Source organism: Rutilus rutilus, assembly GCF_951802725.1.
Source record: "Rutilus rutilus genome assembly, chromosome: 11".
NCBI lineage: Eukaryota > Metazoa > Chordata > Actinopteri > Cypriniformes > Leuciscidae > Rutilus > Rutilus rutilus.
Window position 1 is genome coordinate 13,731,844 of NC_140216.1, and position 15,461 is coordinate 13,747,304.

At 35.7% G+C, this 15,461-nt stretch overlaps 1 protein-coding gene across 2 annotated transcripts; it reads right to left on the reverse strand.

The window, feature by feature from the left end:
- Positions 1-255: 255 nt before the first annotated feature.
- On the reverse strand, positions 256-14,085 carry LOC311299829 (serine/threonine-protein kinase Sgk1). Of its 2 annotated transcripts, none has more exons than XM_084423692.1 (12): positions 13,932-14,085; positions 5,989-6,064; positions 4,834-4,941; positions 4,661-4,718; positions 4,487-4,570; positions 4,273-4,404; positions 4,062-4,174; positions 3,819-3,942; positions 3,169-3,264; positions 2,730-2,885; positions 2,558-2,647; positions 256-1,983 (listed from the first exon to the last, which is right to left on the reverse strand). In XM_084423692.1, the coding sequence occupies exons 1-12, from the start codon at positions 13,963-13,965 to the stop codon at positions 1,816-1,818; spliced, it is 1,239 nt and encodes a 412-aa protein (XP_084279818.1). In that variant the 5' UTR covers positions 13,966-14,085; the 3' UTR covers positions 256-1,815. The 2 variants fall into 2 exon arrangements, with proteins under 2 accessions (XP_084279818.1, XP_084279817.1); XM_084423691.1 differs by lacking the exon at positions 13,932-14,085 and adding an exon at positions 6,741-6,974.
- Positions 14,086-15,461: the final 1,376 nt, after the last annotated feature.

Genomic DNA, 15,461 nt, shown 5'->3' on the forward strand with positions numbered 1-15,461 from the left:
ATAAATAAATCCTTGGTGAGCACAAGAGACTTTTTTTTTTTTTTTTCTATGACTCCATCCATTCAACCATTTCCCATGTCACTTATGGTTGTGGAGATTCCGTGATCCCAGCATCTCAGGCCGTGGGCAATGAAATACCCTGGATGGATGACATGAGAATATTCATAACCCAAAACTGAACAATTAAAAAAAATGTAAGTGAACAAATTAAACATCAAAACAAAAGTGAAGAATAAGTAGACGTGTATGGATCAATTTTTCAAATATTTATTTTGCATTCAAATAGATCATTCTCCAATATTTCATCAATCTAAGAATTTAATACTCTGATCATTAGAGGTAAAATATGTGACATGTAAATAAATATACATGGAAAAATATAAAACAATATATGAATAACTTCCAAAAATGGAAGAAAATAAACATTATCAATATTGCCATGTTTGTAGTTATCTAAAAAACAACGTATAGCACATAACTGGTCCAATGATATGAAATATATTACAATTAAAATAGGGATGCATTTCATGAGGGCATCCAAACCCCTCTTCTTCATTAAGTCGATGCCACTCAATCGTCTCAACAACGTCTTGCATGACAAATTGTTCACATCTCTTTCAAGTCACCATTTCTATTGCACAGCATTCCATGTCCCTGTCCAACCCAGAACGATGCAGACAGGAATGATAGACACACGTGGAAATGCATCACAACATACATAAATTAGCTGAACAGGCACAATTTGAACAAACAAAAAAGACACAGTTCCTTTTGGGCTAGTACATATGACTTCTATACATGATGCAGGTGGTTTCAATGCGATCTAATCGACATGCTGCGTTTTCGGTAAACATCGATCGCTTCAGATAGTGATGACAAATGGATGTTTAAAACATGCATCCATCTCACTAAATGTATGATAAAAGAATGTGATGTATGACTAGTAAAATTGCCTTCCCAAGAAACAGTGTCTGGCATATTGTGTAAAAGTGCTGGCATTGGAGTAAAAAGGAAAGAAAGTGCTTGTAAGACAAAATATTCATTTTTGGAGGAACACGGGATGTCTTCTACTCAATCAGACATATAATCACAGCTAAAAGCCTTGTGGCTTCGTAATCTAAACTAATTTCCCTTCTAATATAAATCTGAGTAGGACCAAAGAGTTAAGCCAAACCACACTAAAATAATGCAGTATGATAAATATTGCAGTTATTAAATTAACAATTGTCAATAGGAAGAATATAATAAATGTACTCATTAAAAATGTATTGATATTTGAGTCGTACAGCCTGTGTGTCCTCTTGTACTGGTAGGGGTTGATGTATACCATCCATATATTTTGTACATTTCTTGATCCTTTACCTCCACTGTGCAACGATGCATGAAAAATCCAATTAAATAAAACATCATCCAAAGACATTTTGATCAAATGTAAAAGATCACAGAAGGCGTTTCGCCCAGTAGCTGGTGCCATCATCTCCGGTAAGCCAAAGTCAATTTGCCCATTTCCCTCCCCTCACAGATCATCCGTTAAACTCTCAGGCACTTCTAAGCTCTCTCTCTCTCTAGGAGCCCAGGTCCTCTTTGCAACCATTGGCACACATTTAATCTTTTCTGGAAGTTGTTACTGTGTACTTTTTCCTATAACGTCCCATGTTCCTCCTGGTCATGCACGAGTATCCGGGTTGTATCAGTGTCCCTTTGTGCTGCCAGGTCGTACTTGCAAATAAATTGGAAGAGCTAGGTGTCCCACCCTGTGGTCCTTCTTCTGTCCCGATGCTGGAATGGACATTCTGGATGGTGTCACGGAGGCTGTTACTGGAAGGCATGATCAGCCGGTGGACCATAAGAAAAACCTGGGAATGCTCCAGCTGCCTCCCGTACGCTGCTGGTCATGTGCAGGTTATCAGTGTTGCATAGGGAGGTCGACACAGGTAAGTGTGTGAACTCTGGGTCAAAGTGCCGAAGGTCAGTGGGACCACTCTGTAGATTTAATAGAGACAATTTATTACATCTCTATGCACAGACAAGGATTTATGGTAAACTAAAATATACTTTAAGGCAAGACACTACAAGCAAAACCATTTTTTCATGCACTGGTCAATTTTACGACTTTGGGCTATTTTGCTTCCATAACACGTAGACTACTGGAAAGAAAGGTGTTTATTATTATTCTTTATGTATTTGCATCTGCAGATTTCAAATAATACATACCTTTAAAGGCCTATTTCTAAAAATTTATTTTAAAAAAGTAGCACTTGCATACACCAAACATACTCTATTCACCCGTGGTGTCTTGCCTTAATGTCATTGCTTATATGTCATGTATTTAAAATATTTTTGTAATTACACATTTGTAATGATGATGTTTATTTAAAAATATATTAACTTTAAATGTAATATTGAATAACACACCACAGTACTTTACAAGTGCTTTAGTGTGCACATCAACACTTCAAAATAAGTGTGCTTCTTTAAAGCTCAACAAAAGATTATTAAAACATACTGATTTAAAATGTACTAAAATTATTACTATGCAGGTAAATTATTAACTTACCACTGAAGGAATGAAAGGAGGGATGATCTTTTTAGCCATGAGGTCGTCCCAGTTGATGGGAGAGAAGAAGCTGTGGAACTTCAGTTCCAGCTACAAATAAATTTAAATTAGAATTGCAAATCTCATGAAAATAAACCATATGTGAGTAGCACTGGTGTGTTTTTCCACTTACAAAGTCATCTTTGGACCCCAGTCTCTTGGTACGGTCCTTGTGCAGCAAACCCTCCAGCAGGTCACGGCCAGAATTGGACACATTAGGCTTCAGGACTAGAGGCTTGTGAAGGATGTTGTTGTACATCTCGGCAGTGTTGCGACTGTAGAATGGAGGCTAGAAAAACCAAGAGCGAGAGATTAATTGTTTGCTAAATGTATCCTTTGCTACCCTGTAAAAAGAATTGTTGTTTCAATTTAAAAAAGTAAGTGTTCGACTTCGTGCTGCCTTAAAATTTTAAGTTTAGTCAACTTAAATATCCAAGTTATCTCTTAGTTCAAGTTGACTAAACTTACAATTTTAAGGCAGCATGAACACTTACTTTCTTAAGTTGAAATAACTTTTTTTTTATACAGTGTACAACTGATCTAGTCATTTTCCATGCAAAAGGTCTTCTCACCAGTCCATACAGCATCTCAAACAGTACTGATCCCAGGCACCACCAGTCTACTGTACGATCATAGGCCTGTTTCTGGAGGACCTCAGGTGCCAAGTACTGTGGGGGAAAAAAAGAAAGAAAGAAAGGAATCAAAACACTGTTTAAATCCAAATTTCTTGTTAAATACAAACTATCTTATATTCCCCTGTAAAAAGAAGTACACTTTAAGATACTTTTAAAAAAGAGTACTTATTACAGAAATAATATACTTTAAAATAATACACTTAAATGTGAACTGAATACAATGTTTTCAGACACGGGAATAAATGAAAATGTAAATACAGTATGGTTATCTGTACTGCTGAATGTACTGAAACATTTATGGTAAACTAAAATATACTTTAATTTCATTTCTATTGAAACCTATTTGTTTAACATTTAACATTTAGTTTGACATTTAAAAAGTGTACTTAAGGTGTGTTAAACAGTCAAGAATGTGTACTCTCTTTAAGTACACTTAAGTTGCCCTTTATTTCATTATTATAATATCATCTGCAAAAACAGTTTTTGTTTTAAAATATACTTTTAAGTTTGAAGTACACTGCAAGTGCACATTCAATACAATTAAGCACACTTCTTTTTCACAAGATAGTATTTTATGAATGACTCACCTCAGGAGTTCCACAGAACGTTGTGGTTGTGCCATTTGATTCCAGTCCCTCTTTGCACAGACCGAAATCTGTCAGCACAATGTGGCCCTGACAGTCCAAGAGGATGTTCTCTGGCTTTAAGTCTCTGTGAAAATTGACAGGTAAAGGTAAGACCCCATGGTCATAATGAACAGAATAATGAACAGAATCGAGAACTCAGTTCAACTGCTTCTCCACTAGAAGGCACTGCATGCATTCACATACCTGTAAACTATGTGCAGTGAGTGGAGATAACCGAGAGCACTAGCTATCTCAGCAGCATAAAACCTTGCCCTGGGCTCCAGAAACACCCTCTCACGCTGGAGGTGGTAGAACAGCTGCAGGAGAAAAACATACCAAGAGTTCATGAATTCAGTCATCTATTTTAAAGCTGAGGAGTGGCCTCTTTCAGGCTATGAATGCATTGTTTACTAACCTCGCCTCCATTGACGTAGTCTAGCACGAAGTACAGTTTGTCTGTGGTTTGGAAAGAGAAGTGCAGCCCAACCAGGAATGGATGTTTGATATTTTTCATTAATACACTCCTTTCCGCCATTATATGCTTTTGCTGAAAAACATTTGAAGTGTCATTGTTATGATTGTGGCGAAGTGCTTTCACATCTATATGAGAACATTGCAATAGGTCTTACCTCTTTCTTTTTCAGAATGATTTTCTTCTGTAGCACCTTCACAGCATAGTATTGTTCGCTTTCCTTGTGCCGCGCGAGCAGAACCTGTGGAATAAGTTGCCGTCAGCATTCTCAGTTTAGAATATGACATAAATGTTTACATCTTGACTGTATAAAAAATTAAACGTTGCCCACCTTTCCAAAGCTCCCCTTCCCAATGATCTTTAAGTAGTCAAAATCTGAAGGTTGGATCCTGTTAAGGAAATTAAATAACATCAGTAATGCAAACAGCAAATGGCCTGACTGACTGAAATCCAATTAACCAAACAAAAGATTGAGAACAGAAGATGGGAAGAGTAACTACGTACTGAGTTTCTTCAGCCAGAGAGCTCCTTGGATTGGTCAAACACAGGTGATTCTCTTCCAGCTCCTCATTCTGGTTTTCATCGATTTTTAAGAATGAACCAACCTCATCACTAGAGAAAAGAGAAACATTTAAAAATGTTTACTTCAGATAATCAACTTTGTTCAAAACCCACGGTTTGTAAAAACAAAAGACAAACAAACTGATGGTAACTTGATAGTTACAGTGGAAATCTACGGGGCCAAATGTAAGTGTTTCTTCCATTAATAAAGTTTTTTATTAAAGCACGTATTTAAAACTTGTGATTAATTTTACCTATATTGGCACTCCCAGTTTCTGTTAATAATATGTTATACTTATTATATTATAGTTACAGTACTATATTATATAGAGGGCGTTAAAATATTGTGTTAGGCAGTGAGTCAAAAAGGTTGAGAACCACTGCTTTAAATTAATAATTTCTTGTAATGCCTTTGCACACCGATAGATGGCATGGCAGTGTTGTTAAAGTTTATGTGGGGCTATATCTGGTATTGGAACATTCATAAATCTACAATTAATAGATCAAATAAGATTTCGTTGAAACCATTTGCCTTTATAAAATCAGTCCTCCTGCCCAAAATTATGACTTTTAGTCAATTGAGGGACACCCCCCCGCATCTTCCAGCATGAATGAATATTGTGGGGCATATGGAGGGTAGAGATGCGGTGAGAAATTTTCCACTGGTCCGACCTGAATGGCTCTAAGACCAAATGGGCCGCACTTAATTGAATTAGGCCCTTATCCTCGTCTAGGGGACATTAGGGATTTTCTCAAAGGTGCTTACTGCAGCCAAGCAGCGGCCTGGACAGCTGCTTTTCACAGAGCACTATTCTGGTGCTTGGCTTTATCCTGCCGGTACAGATTAACCTACACAATTAGCAGAATGAACATCTAAAGTCCGATGATGGGATTACAGGTTACACCAGAGGTTACAGTGTTGCCTTGGCGAATGAATGCTGGAAATTTCCTGTACCACTTTCTTGCTGATTTTGAAACACAGAAATCATCTATGATCTTATTTGTTCATCGTCAAATCTACATGTAGGCTAACTGTAAAAGCAGCATCATGCTTTTTTTTAAAAAAAGTATCATATAATTAAATATTGGGATACTTACTGTTGACAAATGGGAGGGTTGGAAACAAGCTTCTGGATGAAGTCGTTTAAGCCCATCTTCCTTTCTTTAATAAAAGCTGAAATGGAAAAATAACCATTTACGTCAGAAGGAAATCCACAGCTGACGTCATTAACACCTTGCATTTGAACTGAATGAAGTGGCAACCGTATGAGAAGGGAAACCCTTAAAAAATCTTAAAGGTTATCGGTAATCATTTGCACGTCAGGTCTATATCAGAAATCATGTTTTATAGCCTACATGATGTGATTCAGAATCCGTGTGAATGTGGTTTAATGTCAAGAACGTCTCAGTGTTACACAACACACCGCATTGCTCACAGTATGCAAGCAACTGTAAACATATCACGAACGATACTCATCATTTCCTTCATCCTCATGAAACACCTACCACATAATTTAATTAACCAATGTAAAAGCAATTAAACCCGAAGAAAAATGCAATGCAATATATATTTTAATTATGTTTTTTTTTTAAATGAAGTATAGAAAAAAAATGCGACTAACGAAAAAATTAAAATAAATTATAGACCTAACGTTAATTAAAATAGACTGTACAAACACAAAAACGGCTATCACCTCTACAGTTTTCTCCCATTACAGTTGTTTAATTGCATTTTTGATATATTGCATCCTTTTTTTTTTTCTAAAGCATATAATCAAATAAGCAAAGTCTTTTATAGACATAACTCAAATAAAATAACTCGAATAACTCAAATCTGTTGAGAGACGTACCGGTGAGAACTGACACGATTCCCCTCATCTTGCAGTATGTCAAGTCGCATCCAGCCTGAGTAACTGCCATCACTATTATTTTGTAAGAGTAAATCCACAGGAGGAATGTATTCCTTTAGAAGCCTTTTATTGCAACTCACTGATCTTCCAGCAGCGGACCGTTTGAGTTTGACGAAGCGCACTACAGGGTTTTGATGCCAGGCTGTTGGAAGGACAGCGCTACTGTCTTTCCCCGCCAGTGCTGGACCCGTATTTTTATACGGAACACGTGGTTGTGGAGGCGAGGCTCTGACATCACTTGAGTAACCGAGGAGACTTGCGGAATGTGACGTCACGGGATCCCACGAATCTCTGTTTCACCGGTAGGGGGCGATGCAAGGGGAGGGGGAGCGGAAGCGCTTCCATTCAAGTGAACGAGATTACACGCTCCGACAATTGAAATTGCTACACAGCTGGCTCACCATCTCATCATAGTGTGACATATTAACTCCTAATCCTTATCAGTAGGAATGGTGACGCAGTAAAAAAATGAGAAATGAAATGCATTCAGTGAAATTAGGGCTGTAGGCTCATGCACATTAGGCTACATGAGATTATGGTTTCTCTCTGTTAATGGAAGACATTCCTGTGCTGAACAGATGTGCTAAAGAATATTCTCCACATTTTCTGAGAATGACGCACAATGTTAATCTGTTAAAGCCTGTGTTTTAACAGATTCTCATCTGTGTGAACAAGCCACCATGTTCAAGCAATCCGACCAGGTCAAGGGTGTGAGGAGGCTGCGCTATTAAGGGTTACGTAAACCGATACTCTGAGCCACATCATTTATTTTTCAGCCTGTTCTCCATGTGGTCCACTGACCCTGTAAGTTATATAAGTGTGTCATGATGCCATCCTCGATCTTATAATACAGTATTTGTCCGGTTAGACATCAAGGAGGACAACTAACCCAGGGATTTCAAATTGGGGCCGCAAAAGAGTATAAAGGGGTCTGCAGAAAAGTGTATGTTTACAGTGAATATGTATATAAATATAATGTAACAGTGTGTGTATGTATGTGTATTTATATATATATATATATATATTACTAAATAAATATTATTTTTGTATTATATACATGTTTACAGTGAATATGTATATAATGTAACTGTATGTGTATTTATATAAATATATATTATTACTAAATAAATATTATTTTTGTATTATATACAGTTAGATTTATACATATGTATATAAATATATATATATATATATATATATTGATATTTTCACTTTAAACATTTTTCTGCAGACCACCTTATACTCTTGCGGCCCCCTGGGACCCCAGTTTAAATTTTTTATATTTTCCATTTTCTTTTTTAATAATTTTGTTGTGAGATTCTGTCATTTTTATTAGGCTAGTTTATTTTTTATTTTATTTTTTTATGTATCTATAGGCTAAAGTTTCATACATTTTTAATATTTGGTTGTCATTTTAGTAGCCTGCATCAAGTTAAACTAAATAAAAAAGAGAGATGTTGCTTTAACAAACATAAACCCTGGTGCACATGATTTGCATTTCCACTTCCATAGAACCATTTGGGACTTCTTCTGGAATGTATAACCTGTTCTATCTGTAAATCCAGTCTACACATAATGCCGCTGGTATCCTTTCATTTTACACAAAGAGGTTAAGTTCTTTTTGAGAGCTTTAAAATCACCTGTAAATGAGGAGCCTTGCCAAGTTCTGTTTACGCAAGCAGGATCGGGTGGCATGACATTATCTGACTTAAGAGTTACATGCTTTGTATCCAACCAAACATCCTTTCAGATAGCAGTTAGGAGGAACCATGCAGGGAAATTCAGCTGGAGCAGGTTTCAAATAACAAAAAGATGGGGAAGGTATTCAGTGGAATAGTGCTTATCAGGTTCCACTGTATTTCAGCTCATAATGGATGAATAATAGACAGATGTAAGCTTTCAAGCCATTTCAATGTATTCCTATATTTTACAGTATATACCCAAAATGTCTTACTCTATGAAAATAAACAAAAAATACTGTAAGATGAAAACACGACTGATGATTACTTGCAATCTAGATTTTTTGGCAAATCAAAAGCTAACCTAAAACCCTTTCAAATAAGTAAATATGTGTTTGTTTATGCTGACACTAGGACAGAGTAACAACGATATTATCCAGCCTATCAGGTGACTATATCTGGTGTTTCAGCGTTAAAACATTTTCTTTTTTTGTCTCGTCTCTCCCTTCCACAAACTTCCCCATATTTCCACATAACCGTGTTAGTGTAACAGTTTCTCATATGCCAAGAGCACAGGTGGCAAAGTCTTTCCGCTGCTCACCGAATGTCCTTTGAATGAGTCATTCTGTCATAGTTGTCAGAGATCCAATTATTACTATTTATTTCCTGTTACTATACACTTGCCACGTTGCCGTGGAGACGCAGGTCGACCGAGAGTGTGCATTTGCATAACAGGCCGAGTGTCTTTTGGTCAGATACCGTCTGCCACACTCTGGTGGGCAGGAAGTGAATCATCTGAAGAGAAGGGGGAGTTTATTCTTGACTTCTGCACCTCCTCTCACTGCTCAGGGCTGATTGCCTTTCTGGCTTGCGCCAACCTCATGCCCACACACTCATGTATAATAGATCGATTTCTCTAGCTGCCATTAGCTTAGTCCGACCCATGGTCTTGATGTTTAATGTCTCAGTTCTGTGCTTGACTAATTGATTTGTGATTCCCCCATTTGCATTTTTATCTCTCTTATCTCATCCTTCATATGCCACATATGTATTGTTCTCTGTAATGTGTTTGTGTAGAGCTCAATGGGAGCTGTGTAATGGGCATTGAGGCATCTGCAGGTGGGTGTTCTTCAATTGTTAACTATCAAATGTTGATTACAGGGGAGATATGAGTTAGAAAACAAGTTACATGAATATTAGTAGGCCTGTACCATTGGTGGAGCACTTCATTGCCATTTTGGGGTGAATCCTGCATTAAGACAATCCATAAATTTAATATAGCTTATATCAAATAGATGCAAAGAGGAAATGGAAACCATTTACAATAAAGTTCAATAACATTAGTTAATGCATTATTATTAACTAAAAACACAATACTTTTATTTTACAGCATGCTGTAAATGATTCAAGTGAAATGATTCAAGGCCTTCTTAGGTATGACACATTTAAATTGTGTTCACTTTATTTAAATATATCTAATTGGGAATAATACGTATATATATTTAATAAGTCTAACGTAAAATGTATAAATAGTGTCATCTATGAGATTTAATTTAATTTGGTTAACTCAAATTAATTTGGCTTCGGAGAGCGCCATTTGCGCATGTGCAAGACAAGCTCAGAGAAGAACATGCTCAGAGGGTGTGGCCGCCATTTTATCGTCTGCCGCCGCAAGGACTGCAACGTCGTATTCGTTATTGGTAAGTATTATCTTGTTTGAGTATTTGTAATAAAGAATTTACCTCACTGTAAGAGGATGTGTAACTTGTATCATCATTTTGAGTGAAATATGCAACAGCAGTGAAAGTTATGCAAGGTGAATTGTTTTAAGTGTCCCTTCGATAGCTTAAACTTACTCACGCAACGTGCAAATTCTGTGTTAGACCAGTCTAACGATCCCGAATTTGACTGTAACTGTGCAAAATTGGTTCTTAACTTATTGGCTTGCTAGCTGGATTGATATATCCGTCATAAAATGAATTGGAGGCTTGCGATCGCGCCGAGTCTATTTTTAGCTGCGTCACTCACTCACGCTGAATTGGCCACAGTGCGTTTTTCTTGATCAAATTTGCATTTAGCAATTAATGTAAGTTTATAAATATACTGTTGATTGTTAATGTTCGTCCTTTAATGTAAATTTATGCAAATTGAAATATTATACATGTATTAGTAGGCTACTATAAGTTAATTCAATATCAATTTGAAATTAAAGAAATTTTAATTAAAGAAATTATTATTTGTAAAATCATTAAATTATAAATAAATAAATAATCATTAAATAATACCTAAATTAATGAATGTACAGTATAAGCTTGTTCATTGTTAGTTCACGATACCTACAGTAATTCATTAACTAATGCATAACATAACCAACTGAACCTTATTGTAAAGTGTTAGAGAAAATCTATTGAAAATGGCCTGAAATAGTTACTTAGAAATATATAAATAATGACATTAATTTATATAGATTAAGGTTGTTTTTTTTTACCAAATAATCTCATTAAATAATCTCAGTATATCCCAAAGCTAATCTTCTTTGTTAACAATTGACACTGATTGAGTCATTGCTATAACAGAAAGTCTTCTGAAATCTCTGCAAAATTCCAGTGTTCATAACATCAACCGCAGTTTGGGGGTTTCACGTTTTTGTATTTCCCCTAAAAGATTCATATGTGTGAGGTAGCCTAACTGTTGTTTCTCTTTCTAAGTGGTAAGAACTGAAGTTAACATGAAACAGCATCCACAACCAATTTTACTTTCAGTCACACTTTATATTAGGTGTCCTTGTGCACTTATACAAAAACATAAGTACAATGTACTTAATGTGTTGTTGAATTGTTATTGCTATTGAGGTGGGATACAGGTATTGGGTTGGTTAAGGTTTAAAGGAAGGGTCAACAGTGTAATTATAGATGCATGCAGTTACAGAAATTAATTACAGCTGTAATTACATGGTATATTTCAAGTACAATGTAAAAAACATGTATGTACACAATAAGTGCATTGTACATTAAAGACACCAAAGGGACCTTATTTTCTAATGTGATGTACACCTGTTTCTAAATTAAACAAGATTATTACAAGAGGGGAAAATAATCAATAATCAAACATTGGAATAAAGTGCACTGATAAATCATGCTCAATTAAGCCATGTATGTGTATTTATTATATGTGTCGAAGGCTTATGTAGGTTGAATGTAAAAGTGAAACAGAGCATCCTCACCCAGGTAACAGATGAAACAAACAAAGCCAAAGAGATCAAAGCCTAGACAACTAAATCAGACTAAAGTGGATTATGTCTGTTGTGATTAATGAATGAATGGATGGACTGGCAAAGCTGATCTACTGAACACAATATGTGCCGTGATAATGATTTTATCGGTAATATTGCTTCCTTTTTGCAAAATGAAGGACTTAAAATAGGTACAAAAAGTGAGGGCAAAGGAAGGAACTCCAGAATATAAATAGAATATAAATATATTGACCTTTTTATAAAGGCGTTGCAAATGTCACATTTGAGAACATTTTATTTAACCTGACATGAAAAATATACACATCCAATGACTTCTGCCATCCTTAAAGTGAAATCTAAAAAGTTCCTTCCCTTGAATGGTGTTTCTTTTCTAATGACGTCAGTTTGACGGCTTCTGCTATCAAGCCCTGCCCTCTATTTCATACTCAGTTTTCCTCAGAAATACATGAAGTCTACCGCAACATCCGGTTCATTTAACATGGGAATTTTATGTGTGTCTTACCTCAGAGGTTTTGTCTTTTCAACTGGATCCTACAATTCAAATCATACAGCATCACAATCCATCGCTATTTTTAATTATGAACTCATTTTAATTACCAAAAACACAATATTTTGTAACCTTGTTACCACCTGATTTCCTCTCATTACAAAAAAGCAACTTCAAAATTGCGACACGTAAGAGCTAACATATTCGGATCTGTTCTACAAGATGACGAGAAGTACATTTTCTCGTTCCATTACATTTCTTTTAAATATTGAGGTGTTAGCTGTATTTGTCAAGAACAAGTATTCAACCCTGTTACACAAGTTACTGTAAATGTTGTTCTTACATTCATTACTAATATATATTTGTAAATAAATATGAACAAGCGTTTGGTCCTCAACTATCTAACCCTACTTAGTGATGGCTTAATTTAGGCCAAATTTACAACCCTGTTACTGTTATCCTGTTACTCATAGTTCTTTATTTTATTTTTTTTAATGTAAATATTGTCCATGTAATATTGATGTTTATTTCATGATCATAAGCATCACACAGAGCTTTAAGCTTTATTTAGACATGTCCCACATATTTGGAAACAGGGTTGCAAAAATTGCATAAACAAATGAGCCTTGGCGCACGGCATCACAATTCCTTTGTTACAGCGAGTACAGTTTACAGTCAACCTGTATATTAGGTGTCTTTAACTACAATGTACTCAGGCCTAATAATAAAAAAAAAAAGTACAATGTACTTATTGTGTTTATGCTGTATAGGAAATCACTTTTGCTGCTATTGAGGTGAGATACAGGTAAAGGTAGGGACAGGTTTGGAGGTATGGTTAGGTTCAAGAGTGGGTTAAAAGGGTAACAACAGTACAACAGTGTAATTACAGTGTAATTACAGAAGTAATTACATGCAGGTAATTTTAATAATACAAGTATAATGTAAAACATATATTTATACATAATAAGTGCGTTGTATCAAATGCATGAATTTAAATGTTAGTACATAGTAGACCTTTTTTTAAGACCATTACCTACTCTTTTTGACCCTTATATAAATAAATGGTCCATTTTCTAATGTGATACAGTATGTTGATACAAATGTTTGATGCAGTTCAGTATTACGTTTCTACAGCTCAGTTTCAATAAATTGTCATTTTGGTTCTGAAATTGACTCTTTAGAGTGCATCTCCTTTTCTCAAAGATCAATGAAAATATAATTTCATCTTGATAAATCTCATAAAATTGGAGATTTAGAAGTAACATTTCACATGGTTAAACAGGACAGAGCAGGACTCTGTAAAGGTAAAGTAAAATGGTAACACTTTACAAGAAGGTCCCATTACTTAACATGCATCAACTAACATTACCTAACAACGAGGAATACATTGCAACAGTATTTATTTATCTTTCTTAAGGTTAGTTATTAGACATACAAGTGAAATAGAAAATACAACTGCATATTGTTAGTTCATGTTAGCTTAGGTACAGAATATTAACAGATATCCTACAGATTTTAACTATGTATTGTATGTTGAAATTAACATGAACTAAGATTAATTCATGGTTTAGAAGTATTATTCATTGTTAGTTCATGTTAACTAATGTAGTTACCAAATGTTAACAAACGGAACCTTGTTGTGAAGTTTTACCTGTAAAATTGACAAACTTATAGGGTGATACGGGTACGTTTTTAGTTGAAAAACTTCCTACCTATGAATGATTTCTTCCCAGTCTTCATGGTCATTTAAGAGCGTATCTCTCAGTCCAAAGTAGATCCTTCTTCTTTATTGTGCTTTGACAGGAATCCTTTTAAAAGCTGATTCTAATGCAGTATCCTCAGCAGTTCATCATTTTGAAACATTTTGCATGTGAACAAGCATGTGTGTGCGGGTGTGTGTAGGTGTGTGTCTAAATCTCTCTAGTGCTGCAGTATTGTTAGAGGCGGTCTCATCGCTTCAATTTCAAAGATCAGCAAATTATTGGCCTCATCACTCTTAGCTCTGTATCTCTTCGCCTCTCTTTTGCTCTCCTTGTCTTTCTCAATTCAATGATAACTGAAACCAAAAACTGGTGACGTATCTCCAGCCTCCCTTGTTCTTGAGTCTTGCAAACAAAACAAAGCGACAGGTGTCGGATAACAGCTCGTCTCACGAGTGTCCTGGTACCGCCCTATAGGGAAACCAGTTTCCAGGTTACAGCAGTCACTAGGGCAATGCCTGCACCATCTTCTACACTAGCTTAATTGTGCCATAAGCTTCTAATGACTTCCCAGGTCCATTGCTACGCTCTGGGAATATCTTACATGAAATAAAAAAACGAATAAAAACAATGACTTGGCAAGTTTTACTAGTTTCTTGCTGTTAGAAATTGCGTAGTCAGGCAAATGTGCAGCTACACCTGGCCAGGATGATTTGTGTAAATAGGCCAGAGGCGGTGCATTTATTACATACACAGGCTAATATATTATACATAATCATATATAATATTACACATATATTACCTAGTCAAAGACCTAATGTCCTAATGACATCAAATGGTTACAATTTCATTCAGCTTTATAAAAAACAAAACAAAGCTAAATGTGGAAGTGCTTCACTGAAAAGAAGCACATTTCCTTATGTAAAGGTTACCTTAAAGTTTCCTCATGAAGACGATCCAGAGATTTTTAAAGAGACAATCAAATTTTTATTACTGATTTCCTGCCCAGTGCACATTCATCTCCACTGTAGAATAATTGTATGTTAATGGCCTTTTGGGTAATTGAGAGCACCTCAAATGGCATCTGCTATGTTCTTTCTAAACGGCTGGCTTAATGGCACACTGGAAGTTTAATGAAACCATTATATCCTTATTATTGCCTAGCCCTTTCTATAGGACACCTCAATATTTATGTCTTCATGCGTTCTGCAGACCAATTCAGTTAGCCTGGAATCAAAGGAAGGACACAAAAGCAATTTCAGCTAAAGCTTTCTTATCAAACTGTTGCAAGAGACGACACGCAACTATAAATTAGGATTTTGTTCATTGTTCATAATGTTCTTATTCAGGTTTTTTGAGTGGTGTAAAGTGCAGGGTGCATCATTGTATTTATTGACTTCCTTATGATGACTGTGGTTATTATTAGCACCAAATTAGAAAATTGCTTTGACTTTAAATTATTACATTTAAAGTGAGGAAATGACATGCAGAACAATGAGCTGGTTGTCAAACCGAGAGGATTTTCCACCTTATATTGACATT